Source organism: Lytechinus variegatus, chromosome 5 (assembly GCF_018143015.1).
Source record: "Lytechinus variegatus isolate NC3 chromosome 5, Lvar_3.0, whole genome shotgun sequence".
NCBI classification, from domain to species: domain Eukaryota; kingdom Metazoa; phylum Echinodermata; class Echinoidea; order Temnopleuroida; family Toxopneustidae; genus Lytechinus; species Lytechinus variegatus.
The window spans coordinates 29,254,042-29,274,601 of record NC_054744.1 but is presented as its reverse complement, the minus strand read 5'-3'; the positions used below and the strand labels follow the sequence as shown (position 1 = coordinate 29,274,601).

Genomic DNA, 20,560 nt, shown 5'->3' with positions numbered 1-20,560 from the left:
GCATGTAACCCGACCTTCCAACAGCCCTACATACACACATCATCTGTTAATACTGGATGATATGTGAACAACTAGACCACTCAGTCAGTAGGAGCTGAATTAATGGAATTAGCCAATGGGGGGCTTGGGGGCATAGGAAAGTGTACCGTGACGCGTCATTTTCAAAGTGGGAATACAAATAGCTAGTGGACTCTGATTTTGAAAAGGAGCTGAGTTACAGGATGGGGGAAGGAAAGAGTGATGCATCAAGTTTCTAGGTAATGTCATAGTGGGAACACACATAGCCAGTGGCAATGATTTTGAAAGAAGTACCATTTTGAAATTATGCAGACCCCAGCCTCCAAACGTACATGCGGATCTTGAAAAAAGATGTGTGCAAGAAATGCAAGGTCATACAGTGTTTACTGGGCAATGCTCATGTTACGAGTATGATTCAGAGTTTATCTAAAGTTAGTGGAATAATCATCATTTTCCACAAACACTAGGTAACTGTTTAAATAATTCCATGGTGTTTCAGATAATGTTTACAGGAAATGATATCATGTTTGTTTTATAAGAAAAATTTTTCTTTGCCAAAAAATACTGTACAGAATAATTGATTCTGATCTTGCTTTTGGGCTCCTTTTAATGATTAAAAAAAAGGTTGGATCCAAGAAGATAGTGTGGTTTATGTATAGCTACCCATACCCTGATATTATCCTTGAGATGACTTAAAATTGCTTTACACACGATCTCTCCTAGTATTTCTTGTTCTATTATCTGAATTTACTCTCTTCTCACCCTTCTGGGAAGCATTTCAAGGAAACAAGTGGAATGCCTCTGTCCGTCTCACCTGCATCACGCGGTTCAATATAGCAGCAGTGCTCACTTTGAATACTACTCTAACTCGCACAAGATGTTCAGTGATACATGGTTACTCTTATTTCCCTTTTTTATGAACTAGACCAATAAACTTACAGAGATATGATGGTTATTCAACAAAAAACCCCAACATGGCCAAAGTTCATTGACCTTACATGACCTTTGACCTTGATCATGTGACCTGAAACTCGAACAGGATGTTCAGTGATACTTGATTACTCTTATGTACAAGTTTCATGAATCAGATCCATAAACTTTCAAAGTTATGATGGTAATTCAACAGATACACCCGATTCGGCCAAAGTTCATTGACCTTTGACCTTGGTCATGTGACCTGAAACGCGCACAGGATGTTCAGTGATACTTGATTACTCTAATGTCCAAGTTTAATGAACTAGACCAATAAACTTTCAAAGTTATGATGGTAATTCAACAGATACCCCCGATTCGGCCAAAGTTCATTGACCCAAAATGACCTTTGACCTTAATCATGAGACCTGAAACTTGCACAAAATTTTCAGTGATGCTTGATTACTATTATGTCCAAGTTTCATGAATCAGATCCATAAACTTTCAAAGTTATGATGGGAATTCAACAGATATCCCCAATTCGGCCAAAGTTCATTGACCCTAAATGACCTTTGACCTTGGTCATGTGATGTGAAACTCATGCAGGATGTTCAGTGATACTTGATTAACCTTATGTCCAAGTTTCATGAACTAGGTCCATATATTTTCTAAGTTATGATGACATTTCAAAAACTTAACCTCAGGTTAAGATTTTGATGTTGATTCCTCCAACATGGTCTAAGTTCATTGACCCTAAATGACCTTTGACCTTGGTCATGTGACATGAAACTCTAATAGGATGTTCAGTAATACTTGATTAACCTTATGGCCAAGTTTTATTAACTAGGTCCATATACTTTCTAAGTTATGACATCATTTCAAAAACTTAACCTCAGGTTAAGATTTGATGTTGACGCCGCCGCAGCCGCCGTCGGAAAAGCGGCGCCTATAGTCTCACTTTGCTTCGCAGGTGAGACAAAAAATAGTGATTTCCACTGACAACTGTTATAAGCTACTGAAATGATTGCATCTGATTGACTCAATGCAAGTTTGTCAGTGAAGGTCACAGACAAATGGCTTCATGAAATACTCCCCTGTTGTGTTGTTGGATAAAATTTAAAAAAAGACAAGGGAGTGTTACAGAAAGCATCATGTAAGTGATTTGTTCTTAGATTAAATCATTTCAGCAGTTTCGAGTCCTTAGACTGACCTTTGACCTGGTCTTGATCCGGGAAGCTGATGAAGTCCATGATGTGGTTCTCCTGCAGGCCATACTCCCACTGTAGCCTCATCAGGAGATGATGGTAGAATCCTGTAGCGGCCAAGAGGTGTGTCCGGTACGCGCACTCCAGGGAAGAACCGCTGCGTATGTACTGACAACAAAAAAGTCATAAGAAAGTTTTTGACACAAAGTCACAAGCAATTTTACAAAACCAAAATTACATTAGCCCCTATGGAATCATTCTGGAGATTTTGCTATGGGCAAAAACCACAGCATTTTTCTCTTCTACTTGTATTTCTCTTTTTGGTCATCCTGACTTTTCACAAGGTGACTTCACCATGAAAACCTCAAGATTGAAATTAACTGTGTGTGATTTTTTGTCACATCTTCTTGACCCCCCCTACATGGTTAAAAATTGATTCAGCATCCATCCATGTTCTACATGTATTTTACTGCTTCTAGTTTCATAAAAGTTCTGCATGATTCTGATAGCACAGCAAATATTTATTTATATGAAGTTACTTCACAGAATCTATACTGGTGATCTCTTTAGGAGCAGGGATTTATTATTATTATTATTTTTTTTTTTTTCGGGGGGGGGGGGGGTCAGCTACATGTATAATTATGATAAATACTATCTTAAGGCCTGGTCACACCACCCGAGCATTGTTGGAGCGGTCGTGGAGCGGTAGGGAGAGAGGGTCGAATTTCGCTCACAGAATTGGGGAAAAAATCGAAAACAAACCAAAAACAATCGAAATCGAAAATGGTGAACGGTAGCGAGCGGTATTGATTTTTTTTCTCTCCGCTCCACGACCGCTCCAACAACGCTCGGGTGGTGTGACCAGGCCTTTACCTATAGCGTAACTCACCTTTTTACTCTTCTTAGCCAGGGTAATGACATTATAATAGACTTTCCACCAGAGAATCTCTTCTGCTTTTCTCCCAAAATCAATCGGGTGAAGCATCATCAAACGTTCACAAAGATCACGCAATCTAAATGTACAAGTACAAAATGAGATTTCAAATAAAATGAGATTTATTGATGAAAAAAATTAAACACATTAATTAAAATAAAATCATATTCACTATTAAAATGGATGTAGCAAGAAACTAATCCAAATCAATCTTAGGTCCTAGTTGACTAAACACAACTTTGTACTTAATACATTTGTGCACTGAAATACTAAATAATTGTATTCAAATAAAAGGTGCAAGAAATCAATAATGGAATGTCTACATTAATTTCTTTTTTTCTGAAATGTAGCATGATGTTCATTCATCAATGGCACAAGGACAATCTAATCATCCTGGGATTAGGAATAATAAGGCTCGGTGGGTCCGCATACGACTAATCCGCACCCTGAATAATCAATGCCAGTGTGGACAGGCCTCATTTTCTACACTCCAGCAAAAATGGGAAATATGAAAAGGGCCCATTGGATCTCCAAGGCCAATGTGAGGACAAGTGAACTTACCTCATGCGCATTTCTATTGAGTCTTTCTCAAAGACAACCCTGTAGGCCTGCTTGTGCCTGAAAACAGACTCCAGCTTGTGGGTCAGATCTTGGGCAGACCTAGAAAGAAACAAGGGCAATTCAATGATAGGCCTGTTCAGTATTTTTATCAGACTTCAAAACTTTTAAATCTTTCACCCTAGTTTAGTGTGTATATTACTGGATGAGCTGAATGGAATCGGAACATCACAAACTAAACGAAACTACAATTTGAGCAAATAAATAACAGTACTGAAAAAATACCCATCCATCTACATACAGTGTGGTCCTACATGTTGTTTCCTGTGTTAGCTATATACAGATAAAACATATGATTTCAAGCAAACGTGAATTATTTTAATTGAAACTTGTTGTTCTAAAGCATTCTGACACACCTAAAAGGACTGCATCCAACCATTTCCTAATGAAATTAGATTTCTCTAGACTCCCAGAACTACATGTAGAACGTTACCCAGCTGGATCTAAATTCAAGACTTAAAAGAAGTCACAGTCACGCTGTACGCTCACATTGCACAGACACTCAGTGAGACAGGGTGGTTGCATAATGCAGACTACTGCAAGCAATTATCAATCCACAGCAAAGACAGTACAAGGGAAGACTGGACACTTCGGCAATTTTTTGAAACGCTCAATTTTGCTCATGGCGAAGGACGACCACTAGTGTTGGGTAAGTAAACCTTCGTACATTGGCACTTGGCAGTGTATAATGGGGAAAATGAGAGGATTTGGGAGAGGGCACAATTCCAACTTTTCTTTCCCAGAAACATTCACAATATATTCCTACCTGTTAGAAAAAAAAATTGTTTCCTATAATGGTTTCGTGGAATCTAATTAGGGAACAAAAAAGGGAGAATTAACAGTGGGATGGTATAATTTGAGTAGGCGGTGGGATTCATTCCATCTTTTTCCAATCTTGTCATTGTATAGACTTTGGGATACCGTATACCACTTGTTCACTGCAACCATCCTGCCTGTGGGGAATCTGCAGGTAGGACTATGGTATGCCAAGCAGTACATAGCACACACTATGAAAAAATCATTAAAATATCACTTTTGTGACCAATATTACTGATTTCCATACAGTTGCAATTTATTTTTCATTAGTAACTTAGGATAATTTTTGTATTCACCAGAGCGCTCAAAAACTTGAATTTTGGACATATTTTTGTGTACGCCCTCTATTGGTGGAAAGTAATATGGCAAGAAAATTTTCATTTTCAATCCCTATATTTAATTAAGAAAAAAATAATTTAAAGAATTAAATTTACATAAGAGCCAAGTTGTATGATGAATAGCTGTAATGAAAACTGACAGTGTAAGAAAATCAAGCATTTGTCCCATATAAAAAGAGAAATTAAGCCAAACATTGCCACCATTATTTTGCCACACATGGAGATGTAACTGAGAACAAGGTTATATCATAACCTTGTTCATTGAATGAGTGCCGTATATGTATTATTGACGTTCGTTAAAGCTTGTACTGCTGGTTTCTTTCCAGGCACGTATATTCTTTTCATTTTTTTTTTATTAGTCATCTTTTTAAATTCATTGCAAATAAGTGTTATCATCACCAATAATAATCTTTATGTTTTTAAAGATATTTCATTCATTGGTGCCCATAATTAGTAAATTAATCATAAGGATTGCGCATTCAAAGAATTTAGATACAGTTATAAAATTACCGAGGAGCTGAATCAAGGTTGTGAAATTATTAGCGCCACCAACGGGCTTCCTTGTATTTCCATAGAAGAGACAAGCGAAGTCACTTTCGAGGCCGAGGTAAGCGAAATTTGCTTTTTTTTAATGATTATTATTTTATTATTATTTTCATTTCTTTAATGTATTGCTACTTACCGGCAAGAGCCCCGGTGCGTAGCGAGAAAGTTTCGGCAAATATTACTTCAGCAATGAAGCGATGTTTGCCGACTAGATACTTGTAGTACTTCGAAATCCAGGGTCAAACACGGTCTATTGATTGTACGAGGTTAGTATATAGAGTCTTAGACAGGAATAACCGTCGTTTCTGGGGATTTATTCAACAATTTCTGACATTTTACTGTAATCCCCATTTACCGACGGTAAAGTGTCCGTGTGGGCTCCCATTCGTTATAACACCAGCACCTTTGTCCGACCAGAGTCCAAACTTTGGTGTAATATTTCACATCGAAGTTACAATCTAAGGATGTGAAAACTAAATATGGAAAATATTTGATTCTTCTATTTTCAGATTATTTAAACGATATAGATGAAAATGCATGAAAATGATACTTTACCGATGTTTAGTTGAGTACGACCCAGGAAAACAGGTCGAAATGGCAGCCAAACTATGAAATATTTACAAACGAACGGAGAGGGCGTCAACAATGTACGAATGTGATATCGATATTGCATTCCACCAGCAAGGCAATAATACGATAAGATACACTCACGAAGACAAACGATAATAGTTATAATCGCGATATATCGAGACATTAGCGATAATGACGTCATTCAAGATGGCAACTTGTAAGATAAACCGTCAGGTCAGGAGAAAATGGCTTAGATGACAGATTTCTCAATCATCCAGTGGATTTTTTTTTATATCTCCGGTCCAAGGTATGCAATTACTTAAATTGTTTGTATTTCCCTGATAATGTATGTCATAATTTTCACTCAAAAAACAGTTTTAAATCGCGATCTATAAAACGCTAGTTCACTATACGTTGTCTGTAGCAAAGGACCCCGCAGCTTTTCAGTCTATGTATGGTGAGTGGAGCCAAAGCAGTTCAGCGGAACAACCAAAATACAGAGACTGAAGCTTTTGGTCTAATAGAGTCTATACTAACCTCGTACACGTACAATGTGTGAGTGGCCCAAAGGCAAATCATATTGTCATGATTGTAATCAAAATAAACTATAAAGGACAATATCAGTAAACTGAGGAAAACTGTACCCCCACATAGATTCTAGATCTAGGCCTACACTGTACACAGAACAATTTATTAATAACGAAAACATGTCCAGAGTCAGTACAGTATGCCGCAGAACACTAGAGCGCTGCAGCGGCCAGTACAAGCCGTGCATGGGGGAAGTTCCCCGTGCGAGTTGTTGAGCTAACCTATTAAAAATCGGTAGAGTCTGCTATTAGTGTTAGTCACAACATTCATACTGATAATAAATATAACAGATTTCTCTTTGCATACACTGATAATTATCTCCATTTACCTATAAACACGTCGAGTCTGCTGAAGACGTTCCACGTCTGACTTAAACGAAATACGACCTTCATTTCCATCTTCTGACGAATCACCTACTTTCACCATCTTGGAAGTTGTTGATGCCGCATTCAGCTTTCAAACTATGGACGGCCAAAGGGGTCATAATGATAAGCTTGAGAAATATATGGCAGCGTATCCTATTGCCGGACACCTTTATTTCAGTGCTTTTAAAAATGACAACTAGAGGAAATACAATCAAGAAAAATTCGCACTTGCTATTCCAAATATTATGAAAATTATGAATATGATAAATTATTTTATATTTACCAACCATTTTCTTTGCATCGCATTTGCCGCATACCCCTCCACGAAAAACAATTATTTTTGTGCGCGACAATATATACATCTTGATTCCGGACGCGCACCAGATGGGTAAAGATATCCTTGATTATAATGATGTAAGAACATATTTGTGTGGTTTTTTTCTTCTTATATCATATCATGAGTAAATTCTAAGTTTTTGTTTGCTTTTTTATATCGAATCTGAGCAGATGTTGGTAATAAATTCGTGTTTGATAACTTTTTTTTTTGGTTAGCTGCATGTTCCATATGCATACAGAAATCACTACAATAAGAGAAGGCAGAAATAAATCTAGCTGCAAAAATATGGACAAACACATGAAATGAAGAAAATCGCCGAAATATAGGTTCACACAAAAATATAGAATGTTGGAAATATATAGACAACCACAGAAATAAAGACAACTTTAGAAATACAGATTAACACAGAAATAGAGAAAGTGTTGGAAACATAGACAACTACAGAAAATACAGACAACCACAAAATTAAATGAAACGACTGAGTTATTATAGTCTATCGTGAATGCAGAATGCCAAATATACAAAAACAACACACAAATACAGATGGACACGGAAATATACAGACTAGCAATGAAAGGGCAAGAGAGGGCGTGATAGCTGGTTTTTGCTTAGCTAGTGCACAAATTACATGCATGCACATGGCCTGGGGTGGTATGGTATTCTGAAAATTGTCTTAACTATTCTTGTAACTTTTCTTGTAAGTCAGCAAGATAACAAACAGCTCGCTAATTTTCTCTTAAATTGGTATTCTGAAAATTGTCTTATCTCTGTAAGGACGTCTTTATTGTTTCCAGTACTTGTTAAACGACAAGTCCACCCTAAAAAAAGATGATTTGAATAAAAGGAGAATAATCTAACAAGCATAACACTGAAAATTTCATCAAAATCGGATGTAAAATAAAAAAGTTATGACATTTTAAAGTTTCGATTAATTTCACAAAACAGTAATATGCACATCCTGGTCGGTATGCAAATGAGGAGACTGATGACGTCATCAATTCACTATTTCTTTTGTATTTTATTATGTGAAATATGAAATATTCTAATTTTCTCCACATTGTCAAGTGATACAACGATTAATTTCTCCCTGAACATATGGAATTAGCATTGTTTAATACTATATGGTGCAGTAAGTTGGTCCTTATTGTCAAATCTGTAAAAAATGAAATATTCTATAATTCGAACAATGAAAAAACAAAAGAAATAGTGAGTGGTTGAAATCATCGAGTGACTCACCTCGTTGTGCATATCACTGTTTTGTGAAAAATAAGTGAAACTTAAATATTTCATAACTTTCTTATTTTTACATCCGATTTTGATGAAAATTTCAGCACTATGCTAGTTTGAGTTGTCTCTATTTATTCATATCAGCATTTTCCCGGGGTGGACTTGACCTTTAAAGGTAGGGTTCACACGTCAATACTTGTTAAGGGGTGCATTTTCGGAATATGGAAAATACTTGTTTCGGGTGCTTTTCGAGACCCCATGGTCGCGCCTGGTATCCACTCGTCAATGGAAGTGCCCCCCCCCCCCGGATTTATGCCAGAGCGACCCAGCACGGCTAATAGCTGCGCCATGCCTACCGAGCGAGCTAGCTAGTTGACCCACGCGACTGGCGAGAGGAGTGAGGTACGGTTCTTGCTTGCTAACTTAGCTAACTGAAACCAACCATATCTCACTCCTCTCACCAGTTGCGTATATATTTCCAACACTATCTATATTTCTGTGTAAACCTATATTTCTGAGATTGTCTTCATATTATGTGTTGGTCCATATTTTTGCAGGTGGATTTATTTCTGCCTTCTCTCTGTATTTATTTATGTATGTTTGTGTATTTATGACATATTGATATATTTCTCAAACTTGTTTAATATTTGCCCTTTTAGCCGTCCATATACCAAGACGGTACGGTAACCTTAAAGGGGAACCTCACCCTGACAAAAAGTTTACTGCTAAAATAGCGCGCACACACACACAAAAGATAATTGCCAAAGTTTTGAGATAAATAAATCCATCAAAGATTTAAAAAATCATTATAATTCTTTTTTTTTTTGGGGGGGGGGTTATGACATCATATGCGGGCAGCATTACATAGCGAATGGTAAAAAAAAAAAAAAAATTCATCAGAAAATTGAAATTGGTTTTTACAGTACCTTCTGTATATGTAGGTAAATCATTTCATACCCAGTCATGAAAAACAAAACAAAAATAAGTCATCAGGAACTGTAAAAAAAAGGAACTCATGCATTTTATATTACATAAATTACGGGGAATCTAGTCGTTTATGGCGTCACAAATCCAAAACTTAGTATATCTTTTTAATCTCTAACGGATTTTCCTCAAACCTTCACCAATATTTTTTATTATCATTTCTGCTATTTGTACAACAAACCTTTCTTCAGGGTGAACTTCCCCTTTAACCATCGCGGCGTGTACTACAGCTAGCCAAATGCAATATTGGATGTACGAACCGCATTAGTGGGCATAATGGAAGTTTTTTTTTTGGGGGGGGGGGAATGCGGTAGTGAAAAGCAAAAAAAAGTTTTCATCTATATTTAAGGTCAATTCGTCTCTTTTTAAAAAAAATCCTACAGGGGCTAGCGCACCTTCACACCCCTTAGATCCGCACCCCCCCCCCGAACGAATTTGAAAGTTGGGCATGGCCCTCGGGAAGCGGGGCCTATACTATACCCAATATTTTTTCTGTGGGTGCTTCGTATGTTTTACATCATAGACTACATCCCCTGGATTTTTTTAATATAGAAATTTGACCAAACATCAGAAGCGAAAAACAAATTTTTTTATTTGTCAACTTTGTCAAAACCAGTACCCCCTCTTAAAATAAAAATCATACCCAGACCCTTGGAGTTGGGGGCACACTGGGCTAAATATGCATAAAATCACAAATTGATTTCACGCTCATGTAAACAACCTAAACACTTTCCAATATCATATTCTCTCTCTCTTTTTTTCTACTCCAGACCCTTTTTTGTTATTTCAAATAGTCTTCGTGGCGGTGATATAATGCTTCGCCTGCTGCTCTGTTTTATGTGTTAACGTATGCCCTGGCCTTCTTAAAAGTGCATATTCCCGTATCATATAAGTTTCTTTGTTTTTAAACACTAGTCTTTTCATGCCCGATTATACAACACCCTTAATTAGTTTTTCTTGCCCCATTTAACTCGTATTTTTTTCATAGACCTCTTCAAAAAGGTTTTACTCAACTTACATGATCACGAAACACACGGTTACTTCAGGCAAAAACGTATTCTGACGAAGGACATAATGTTATTTAGCAGTTTAGATATGCCCTTTTCAAAAGAGGAAGTGAACTTCCCCCCTGTGCCCTCCTCTTTCAAATTCACTCCTCCGCCCTGAATCTTGGATACAATTTTGTCATGTTCTTTTGCCCTTTTAATGATGATCAGTCTGTGTATAAAGGGGAACTCTACTCCAAGATGAAAATAATATCGATTTGAACAGGTGAATTAAACGTTAGGCAAGCAAAACACTGATCAAAATCGGAAAAGAGATAACGAAGATATTATGATGTTTTAAAGATTTGCATTATTTTGGTGGAACAGTTCTATGCGCGTTTTCGTGAATATGCAAGCTGATGATTTCATAAATATCCATTATTCTGTTAATTGTACATGTAGTAGTAAATCTAGTCTCCCTTCTCCAGACTCTGCATTATATTCTATGCGAATTGCGAAAAAAGAGGTCTGTACATGCAGACTACATATGACTGGGGTGCAACCGCCCCTGTGATTTTCAAGTAATAAACAATGGATACACTCTTAAAACAAATCAGTCAAATTGACTAGACCAGTAGTCAGCTGGGTGCAACTGATATGACAATCACTGATTATCACATTTCTGACATATAGGGCTATTCTAGTCAGAAATAACTCTGTTCTAGTAAAATGTGACTAGAAAATATTCAAATATGACTAGCTGTAGAATAACAGTAGCACCCAGCTGACCCTATTAAATCGTCATTTTTACTGATTTGTTTTTAGAGTGTAGAGTTGAACCCCAGAATGACAAAAATGTACTCGGAGTAGGAGGTAAAAACATGCATACTGCCCTCTCTAGTAAGACCCTGCAATGCACCCCGTTAAAGGGGAAGTTCACCCTGAAGAAAACTTTGTTGTAAAAATAGCAGAAAAAATAGTAAAAAATATTGGTGAAGGTTTGAGGAAAATCCATTAAAGAGTAAGAAAGTTATTAGAGTTCAAAATTTTGGATTTGTGACGTCATAAACGAGCAGCTGCTCCATGTGTTATGTAATATAAAATGTATGAATTTCAAATTTTGTATGGTTCCTGATGACTTAATATTGTTTTCTTTTCATGATCGGGTGTGAAATGATTTGTCTATTGATATACAAAAGTTACAGTGAAAACCATTTCCAATTTTCTGAGAAAATGACATTTCATTGATTTTTTACCATTCGCTATGTAGGAATGCTGCTCGCATATGACGTCACAAATCAAATAATTGAAATTCTAATAACTTTTTAATTATTTGATGAATTTTTCTCAAACCTTCGGCAATATTTTTTATTATTTTTTCTGCTATTTTTACAATAAACTTTTTGTCAGGGTGAACTTCCCCTTTAATAATTCGAGTTTACACACACACTGCCCAAATACCTTTCTCCCTACATGTTCCTGCCCCTGTCACACTGACTACCTTTCTTTCAATCTCTCTCTCATCTTCATCTCTCACACTCTCCCTCACTCTTCCTCACTCTCTCTTCTTCTCTCCCCTGCTCCGCCCAGGGCACTGGAAACGATTTTTGACTGGGGTGCTGATCAGTGGCGTACCTAGGATTTTTCCACAGGGGGGGGGGGGGGGCAAAACCGTTCGCCAAAGCAAGCAAAAAAAAGGTCTTCAAGCTCGTCAGGGGGGGGGGGCAATAAAGGTCTTCAAGCTCGTCAGGGGGGGGGGCAAAAAGGTATTTCAAGCTCGTCAGGGGGGGGCAGGGATACGTCCTTTGCATTGGTTGTGGCTCGTCGGGGGAGGGGGGGGGGGGGGCAGACTGCCCCTACCCCATCCCCGTAGGTACGCTGGTGGTGCTGATGTACGTCAATTTGACAATAATAATAAAAAGGTTTCACTCTAAATTGAAGGCTATTTTCGTAACGAGAAATTTGACAAGCAAAAAAAGGTTCATTCCAATTTGAAGGTCATTTTCCTCGGTTACATTTCTCCATTTAGACATACCGTCCAGAATTCATGGGGATGCAGCCTATATGGAAAATAATACACGCGGCACCCCAAGAATTTCTTTTGGTGCATTAGCACTCCCAGCACCCCACTTCCCAGGGCCATGGCTACGTCTTATTCACCCTCTTGGTGTATTACTGCTATAGGGGTGGGAGTGTGCGCCCTTATTTTGAAACCAAAAATGCAGAGAAAAAAAAGAATAAGAAAGAAGAGTATTAAACAATAAATGCGTGGATCATATAACTCTATGTACCGTAAAAAGGTTATGTATAAGCGTGTCACTTTAACAACAAATTGTTGTTAAACAGATTTAAACAGATGTTCACGTTTTTAAACAACTGTTGTTTAGACTTTAAAACAATTTATTGTGCAAACTTTTAAAAAATAAACTTTTTAAACTTAAAAAAAAACCCAATAGTTGTTACAGTGAAGGACCGAAACAATGAACATAAAAGGTTGTAGTATCCCCGTTGTCATGCATGGTTGTATTTTTTTTGGTTTTAGTCACGTCACTTCAAGTTAAACTTTACCCCTCCCCTGCCACACAATTAGCAGCCATTTTACACCTTTGTTAAATTTTAGTGTTAAATCAACACGATGGTTGTAATCAAACACCTTCAATGTACTTCATGATTAAACTCTGTGGTGTTATGTTTAAACTCTATGATGCACTATCAACACCTCATGTTGTGGTTCTCTAGGGACACCAACTGCCGTCAGATATGAATTTTTTTTTTTTATTTTTTAATATTCTAACAAAAAATACATAAAAGGAAATAGATGAAAAATAGATGACAAATGAAGGTCATGTCAAGACAAACTTTATTCAGTACAATTGCAATTCAATTAAAATATTAATACGACGGACAATCAGACAGTGAGATGACAATCATTAATGATATCAAACAGTAATACGGTCAAGAATATAGAACAAAACAAATATAAAAAAATTGGTATAATTGTGCCCATCTACATGTATTGTTTACAAGTGTGAAATATCTTTACAATAAAGTTTCTTTATATTATGTACATCTTACCCGATTTAACTATCCTTCCGAAATTACTCAAATCACATCTCCATTTACCAAAAAAAAAAAGTTGAAGAGAAAGATAGCAAAGAAAGCAATGCGAATCAAGGGCGTAGGCTGGTTTGAATAATATGGGGAGGTGCACATCTTGGGGAGGTGGAACTAAAGTGGTATGGAGGAGGTGCACATCTTGGGGAGGTGGAACTAAAGTGGTATGGAGGAGGTGCACATCTTGGGGAGGTGAAACTAAGTGGTATGGAGGAGGTGCACACCTTGGGAGGTGGAACTACAGTTGTATGGAGGAGGTGCACATCTTGGGAAGGTGGTACTAAAGTTTGGAAAATCAGCTGAAGAAAGTAGAAGAAAGTGTACAAATTTCTTTTTGCTTGTCAGTGTCGGAACTCCTCCGTCTCCTCTGCCTAACAAGTGGGAGGGTGCGCGTACACCTCTACACCCATTGCACACTAGCCCACGCCCTTGCAAATACATTATTATATCAAGATACAATGAGATGTCTGTGTAATGGCAGTAAAAGTATAGAGTACAGTATTTCCTGTAACAAAAGTGCAGAGGTAAAAATAAAAATCTGTCATGAACGTGTATTTCGTATGTAGTGCGATATGAAGAGTTTCGTTCCAAAAAGAGGTAAATCCACTTTGGGTGTTTTTCTCTAAATCATGGTTTCTTAATTCACCACTTTTCCATAGTCACTGCTGGTTTATTTTGATATATAATTATGATAGTACTATCATCCTCAATTAATCAAATCATGATTTTAAAAAAATGTAGCATTTATTTGTCTTCTTTACCCGGGGTAGCCTGTACAGTGGGTTGGACACTGTTGTCAATCATTCACTTTCAATTTTTAAAGAATTTTTGAAATTTTATTTTTTATGGATTTAGCTCCTTTTGGAACAAAACTTAGTAAAACGTCAATTTTTGCCAATTCAAACATGTTTGATATTGGAAATTAAACACGAAACACATAAATATGGCTAGCAGAGTATATTTTATATCTTTTCTTATATTTATCCATTAAACACTACAAAAAGAAAAAAAGTATTTTGTCATCTTTTCCAAGGACACTGACATTTCGATGTTAATTCCAAAAGGAGCTAAATCCCAAAATATTCAAAAAGTTGCAAACCTATGTTATTTTCGGTAAATTTGCACTGATTGTGTAAACTTGTATCCACAACATGTACCTGAAATTGAATGCATAATTTTATTTAAAATAGGAAAAATAAGAAATTTTAAATTATCGTATTGTGGATTTAGCTCCTTTTGGAACAAAACTGTTTTGGATTTAGCTCCTTTTGGAACAAAACTCAAATTTGCAATCAATTTTTGCCAACTTTTCCAATTTCTTTTTCAAATATATTGGATGGCTCAGTATATAGCAAAGATATTCGAAGAGTTAGCAGTTCGTGCTCGCCTTTGTTTAATATTAAGATACGTATGCTCTTCATGAATCCCTATAAACCAGTCCTTAAAATGTCAATTGTCTGGTCCGAATATAACTTTTTTTAAGCTCGCTCTTTCGCGCTCAAATTATTTGATTCGTGAAACACTAAAGCTCACTGCAAACAGTTTCTCATTTTCCATGTTTTCAGTTCTGAATATCAAAACTTTCGAGATCGCGCTTCTTGCTTGCAATATATGATTTGTTAGATACTTCTCTCGATTATGATTATGATGCTTAGAATTTTCCTCTTTTTTAGGTCTCAATCTGTAGAAAAAAAATCAGCTCGCGCTTCGCCCTTGCATCATTTTGATGAGTGAAATATATATATGTAATAATAATATGTCCATTTATATAGCGCAGTTACTATTTGCGTATACCCAACTGCGCTTTGATACTCGTTATCATTACCCCGGCTTGTAGATGAGCCGCCATATTAATAGGCGCAAAAGCATTCAAGGAATAAATCCTACCGGGTACCCATTCACCTCACCTGGGTCGAGTGTGTGTGTGTATTTGAGTTTTGTCATACGTGTATCAATCAGATATGATTATTTACGTCTGGGACCGACCTTTAACGTCACCATCCGAAAGACGTGACCAGGACTCGAACCTCCAACCTCTGCATCAAATTGTAATTTCCCCACTGACAGCTTGGATTACAGGCGCACGCCAGCACGCCACAACGCCCAGATCGAGTGCAGGTCAGAGTGCATGGCTATTGAGGGCGCTTCAATTCGTTTGTTCATTCGTGCCCCTCCATGCCATAACCCATGGTATGCCATTGACGAATAAATAGCATCCTGAACACGACTATTCTCTCGGATTTTCTTCTTTTTTAACATGAAGTTTAAGAAATATCGTTGGCGGATTCAAGGGTGAGGCGCGGTTGAGTCCCCGTATTGGCGCCGCAAAAAAAGGCGGGGGGGGGGGGGGGGGAGAAGGAAGAAAGGAAAAAAGGGACAAGAGTAGGACGATAAGCGAATGAAATAGTGAGGGCAATAAACAGTAAGAAGAATGTTCGGTAATTACTAACAATTAAAAATTTCGCTCGCACTTCGCGCTCGCATTGCCTTGAATGAAATGATTTTCTTCTCAAGAGGATAAGAAAGGACTTTAAATATTTTGTTTTCGAGTCAATATGCACAAAATATTCTGCCCGCTATTCGAGTTATCATTATCTAGGTTCAGCGATATACGCATTCTATTCATACAAAAATGTGAGGAAAATCAACAATATTCGGCCCGCGCTTGCATTATTTGATAAGCGAGAAAGTATCCTCTCCATATGAATTGCACTGACATCATTTTATATAGTGACATCTTTTATGCTCTTCGTCATTTTCAGCCTAGACCTACATGTTAAACAGTTGTCAACATGTTCACTTTCGGGTCAATATACAAAAAAAAATCAACCCTGGCTTCATGCTCGCAGTAATTATTCATTGAGATACACAGCTTGTTCAGTATTTAAGAAACGTACTTAAACTGTCCGGTTTTCAGACCGGAATATCAAAATGTTCAGCTCGTGTTTCGCGCTCGTATCATCTATTCAGAAATGATAACAAAAGTGAAAAGTGTGTGCCGCTTCTAGGACAAAAAAAAATTCAGCCCGCGCTTCGCTATTTCAATAATTGCTTATTGAGCTTGAGGAAAGGCATACATAATAATTCCCAGAAAATAATTCTTGATAGATGGTGAATAAATATCACTCAAAGCTGCTGATAAAACACGCAAGATTTCTTTGGAATTTCGAAATAACTAAGATACAAAATAATGTACCATAAAAGTAAACTTTCATTTATGAATAAATCACACCGACGTTTCGCATAGATGAATATTCAAAAATATATATATCCTTGTGAACGATGATTTCAAAAATGTTTCTTAACTTTAGGGTGAATCAATGTTCATAATGAGTTCGTTTGCAGCGTCTGAAATGTCTTCCTGATGAGAATAGGTCTGATGTTGACCCGTGAATTATTAGGTTCTACTGAGTTCAGAGATTGCTGCGGCGAGTATAGCCGAGTCCCTCGTGTGAACGCACTCGAACACTTACGCCTTGTCTTTCGAGACTGGAACGAGTAGAGGAGCATCTCCCGGTAGCTTCTCCCGCTGAACGCGTAGAGGAACGGGTTTAGAGCCGAGTTGGAATATGCCAGGCAGAGAGAGAAGAAGGTAAAGTGCATGAGGTGGACGCTCTGCATGGCCTCGCCATCGATCTGGAACGACGTCGCGAGGTTGATGGCGTGGATGGGGCCCCAACAGACGCCGAAAAGGATGACGACCAGGAGCGTCATCCTCGTCACTTTCCACCGCTTCTTCCGCTGCGCTTCCGACGCCATGCTCGCCAGGTAGAAGCTGCTCCAGACTGTTCGCAGGATGCGGAGGTAACAGTACGACATCACCACGAAGGGAAGGATATAGAGGATCAACTTGGCGTAGACTTGATAGGCACGGAAAGCGTAGAGCCACTTCTGTTGGTTACCTTGGCTGCCGGTACTGAAGCCACGCGCACCGCAGAACTTGTCGCCCTGGACGGGGCCGCTGTGAACCTCCATCAGTAGCATGGCGGGTATGTGGAGAATAAAGGACGCTGGAGGGAAAACAGACAGAAGGGGAAATGTCAAAATATTACGCAGGCTTTATAGTGCCATCGACTTGTCGACATGGCGGGACTTGTCGACATGCCAAGTTGACATATTATGAAAAGTGTACGTCAACATGGCGAGATAAGTTTTCTTATACATTACGATACTTTAATCAGATAAATGGAACCTTTTCTGCAACAGACCCAGGGTGTTACAACTCCTTTATCAATATCATGTTTATAAAGATATTCCTTCCAAGCCTTCGCATTTTTAAATGTTTTTTTTTAAATCAGCTTCTTTAATTATCACATGCACGTCTTATCTTTTCCATTAATGAGCCCAAGTTCCATTACTACCATCGGCACGTCTGCCGCTTCAGGATACCAGATACGACACCGCAGGGGCCAAGTCAACAAAACATATACAGCAGCATTAAAATCAGAAAGCATGGACAGGATAAAAAGAAAGCTCGAAATCTTGGGTGGGGTCCTCAAAATCCTTCAAGAAAATCTGGGGGTGGCAGAAGAAAACAGGACGGTATAAAAATAATAGAGGGAATTTAAAAAAATACACCGAAAAGATTGTTGAAGCTTGCACAATTGCTTGTAAATTAATATAAATAACCCTAACACACCGTAAAGACCGTGGTCAAATCCTTGGTCATATCAGCAACGCAGAAAATGGTAAAAATCTGTACAGGTCTACGAGACGACAGCCTACCTGTGCAGCAAGGTTAGTAGGGAATTTTCGAAACTACAACGAGGTCTCGGCTATAAGAATACAGAAAATGTATTGCCAAACATCCTGCATGACAAAGAGTCTTTGTCGAAAATTGATGAACCAAAACCACAGTTCCGTATGTGATACTGCACAAACGACATGTTCGCAATTTTTCCTCAGCTCAGGAACTTAGGACGATACGGGTGTTCCGGTTCACGAATTTTCGACAATGACCTCCCAGCTGTTCTTTGTCCTTTGACGGGCTTTTTCAATTTATTTTCTATATTATTGAATCCGTCCCTTTGCAGAATGGTGCGAAAACTCCATATTGTCGCCACCTGAGAAAAAACGCGCCGGCGCCAATCTGTGCGAGCTGCGACAATCTGGCGTGGCATGTTTTTAAAATATTCCGCCGGCGACATTTTGTGCATCGGCGACAATTTATGCCGCAACAGGCATACGTGTCCCCGGTACGTGTCTCTCTCATAAAATAATGCTATTCACTGGATGCCATACACACCTATCCATATAACGAAGTTGATGACATTGGCTCGGGTCACTGTCCGCGAATGGAGGGAGTGGATTGGGTGAAGGATGACACGGTAGCGGTCTGCTGTCATGGCAACCAGAGTCGCACTCGATGCTTGTACAGTCACCTGTAAATACAGCAATAGATGAAAAAAAGGGGGAAAATAATGATTTGTATCAAGCACAAACACAATATTCATCATGATCATTGTAATTATGAAGAGGAAAAGTCGATAATTTCAAAATTCATGAATGCAGTGCCAACGACATTTTAATGATCATTTTCTGCACAGAGGTGCTTCTCTAAGACGATATCCGTGAGATGAAGCTGCTGCTGATGTGGTGGTGGTGGTAGTAATGGTGATGGTGATGATGTTGATAATGAGGATTGTGGTGATGTTAATGATGATGGTGATGGTGGTGGTGATGGTGATGATGATACTGCTGCCAGAGCTGCAGATGATGTTGACGGTAATAGCGATGATGATGACGATGATAATGACTATGGTGATGATAATGACAATGGTGGTGATGGTGGTGGAGATGGTGATATAGTAACGATGCTCCCACTATTAATGAGAGAAGCTAGTAATGCCTAAAATAGTGCCAGCCAAGTAAAGATATGCTTAAAAGTGTTGAAGCGTCGAGATTAACACTTTGTATAAACAAACGCAGATGATGATGATGATAATTATGGTGGTGGTGATGATGATGATAATTATGGTGGTGGTGATGATGATGATGGTGATGTTGATAATAATGATGTTTATGATTGATGGTGATGATGATGATGGTGGTGATAATGACGGAGGTGTCGGTGGTGGTGGTGTTAATGAAGATGATGATGAATTGATAATGATGATATTGAAAAAAGCGATAACAATAAATGATGATGATAATGTTGATGAACAACAAAGGTGAATAAGACGATTTATATTTCAGATTCCCAATATCTATAATGGAAACATCAACATATTTTCATATTTCATGTATTTCTTTTCAGCTAGCTCATCCTCCCCTAGGATCGGCGTGAGTGTACACTTTGACGGTGGGGGGGGGATGGGGTGCAAGATGACCTTAATATGGCCTCATATTATTCTCAATTAGTCAGGGGGATCATAGAGTATAACACGTTACAGTCTTACAGACCTTTGCACTTCTTCCTTCCGGCTATATCTGCCCTTTTCTCCTTTTTTAATTTTATTTTCCTCTTTCCCCTTATTTTTTTTTACTTCTTGGAAATGCCCCTGACAAACCATTCTTCCTCTCGACCCCCCCCCATTTGTTCATACCCATTTTGCAATCCCTCGAGGACGCCAAAAACACTTTCAATTAAGCGGGGAAGGGGTTTTCGAAGAACGTGCTTAGCGAACAATCTCCCATCCCTCGTACAGACATTTTCATATAAGAGCGTTTAAAGAATTTCCAACTCATTTTGGAGGGGCGTTTCAGTCGAAGACATAAGGGTACACGATTTTTTTTAAATAAAGCTATTCTGACGAGCCTACAAAGAGTCATTTCCCTAATATGTGACCTCCGCCCCATTGAGGCCAGTAGGCCCCCCCCCCAAAAAAAAGATACGTTGTTCATATTTTTATATTGTCTTTTCTTCAACATCATCGGGGGGGGGGGGGGTCCCCACTTCATCCGCCACTATGCTTCTACCCTGTTGAATGTTTTGTTTGCCTAGGATCCGAATAAAAGGCTGATACAATTCTGTAAAAAAAATAACAATCAAAATTTGTTTAA

The 20,560-nt window shown here is 38.2% G+C and overlaps 2 protein-coding genes across 2 annotated transcripts in view; both read right to left on the bottom strand.

Moving 5' to 3' along the window:
• LOC121415889 (protein SMG5-like) overlaps nt 1–6,969 on the bottom strand; it is a 28,941-nt gene extending 21,972 nt beyond the window's left edge. The window contains exons 1-4 of the mRNA XM_041609267.1: nt 6,874–6,969; nt 3,631–3,729; nt 3,025–3,148; nt 2,141–2,303 (exon numbers count right to left, since the gene is read on the bottom strand). Of these exons, the coding sequence (XP_041465201.1) occupies nt 2,141–2,303; nt 3,025–3,148; nt 3,631–3,641 (298 nt within the window). The 5' untranslated portion in view covers nt 3,642–3,729; nt 6,874–6,969. The remainder of the gene's footprint in view (nt 1–2,140; nt 2,304–3,024; nt 3,149–3,630; nt 3,730–6,873) is intronic.
• A 9,610-nt stretch (nt 6,970–16,579) lies between these two features.
• Nucleotides 16,580–18,937, bottom strand: LOC121414872 (G-protein coupled receptor 54-like). Its single transcript, XM_041607923.1, has 2 exons — nt 18,804–18,937; nt 16,580–17,568 (listed from the first exon to the last, which is right to left on the bottom strand). Exons 1-2 carry the CDS (start codon nt 18,901–18,903, stop codon nt 16,883–16,885), a joined length of 786 nt encoding a protein of 261 aa, XP_041463857.1. The 5' UTR covers nt 18,904–18,937; the 3' UTR covers nt 16,580–16,882.
• Nucleotides 18,938–20,560: the final 1,623 nt, after the last annotated feature.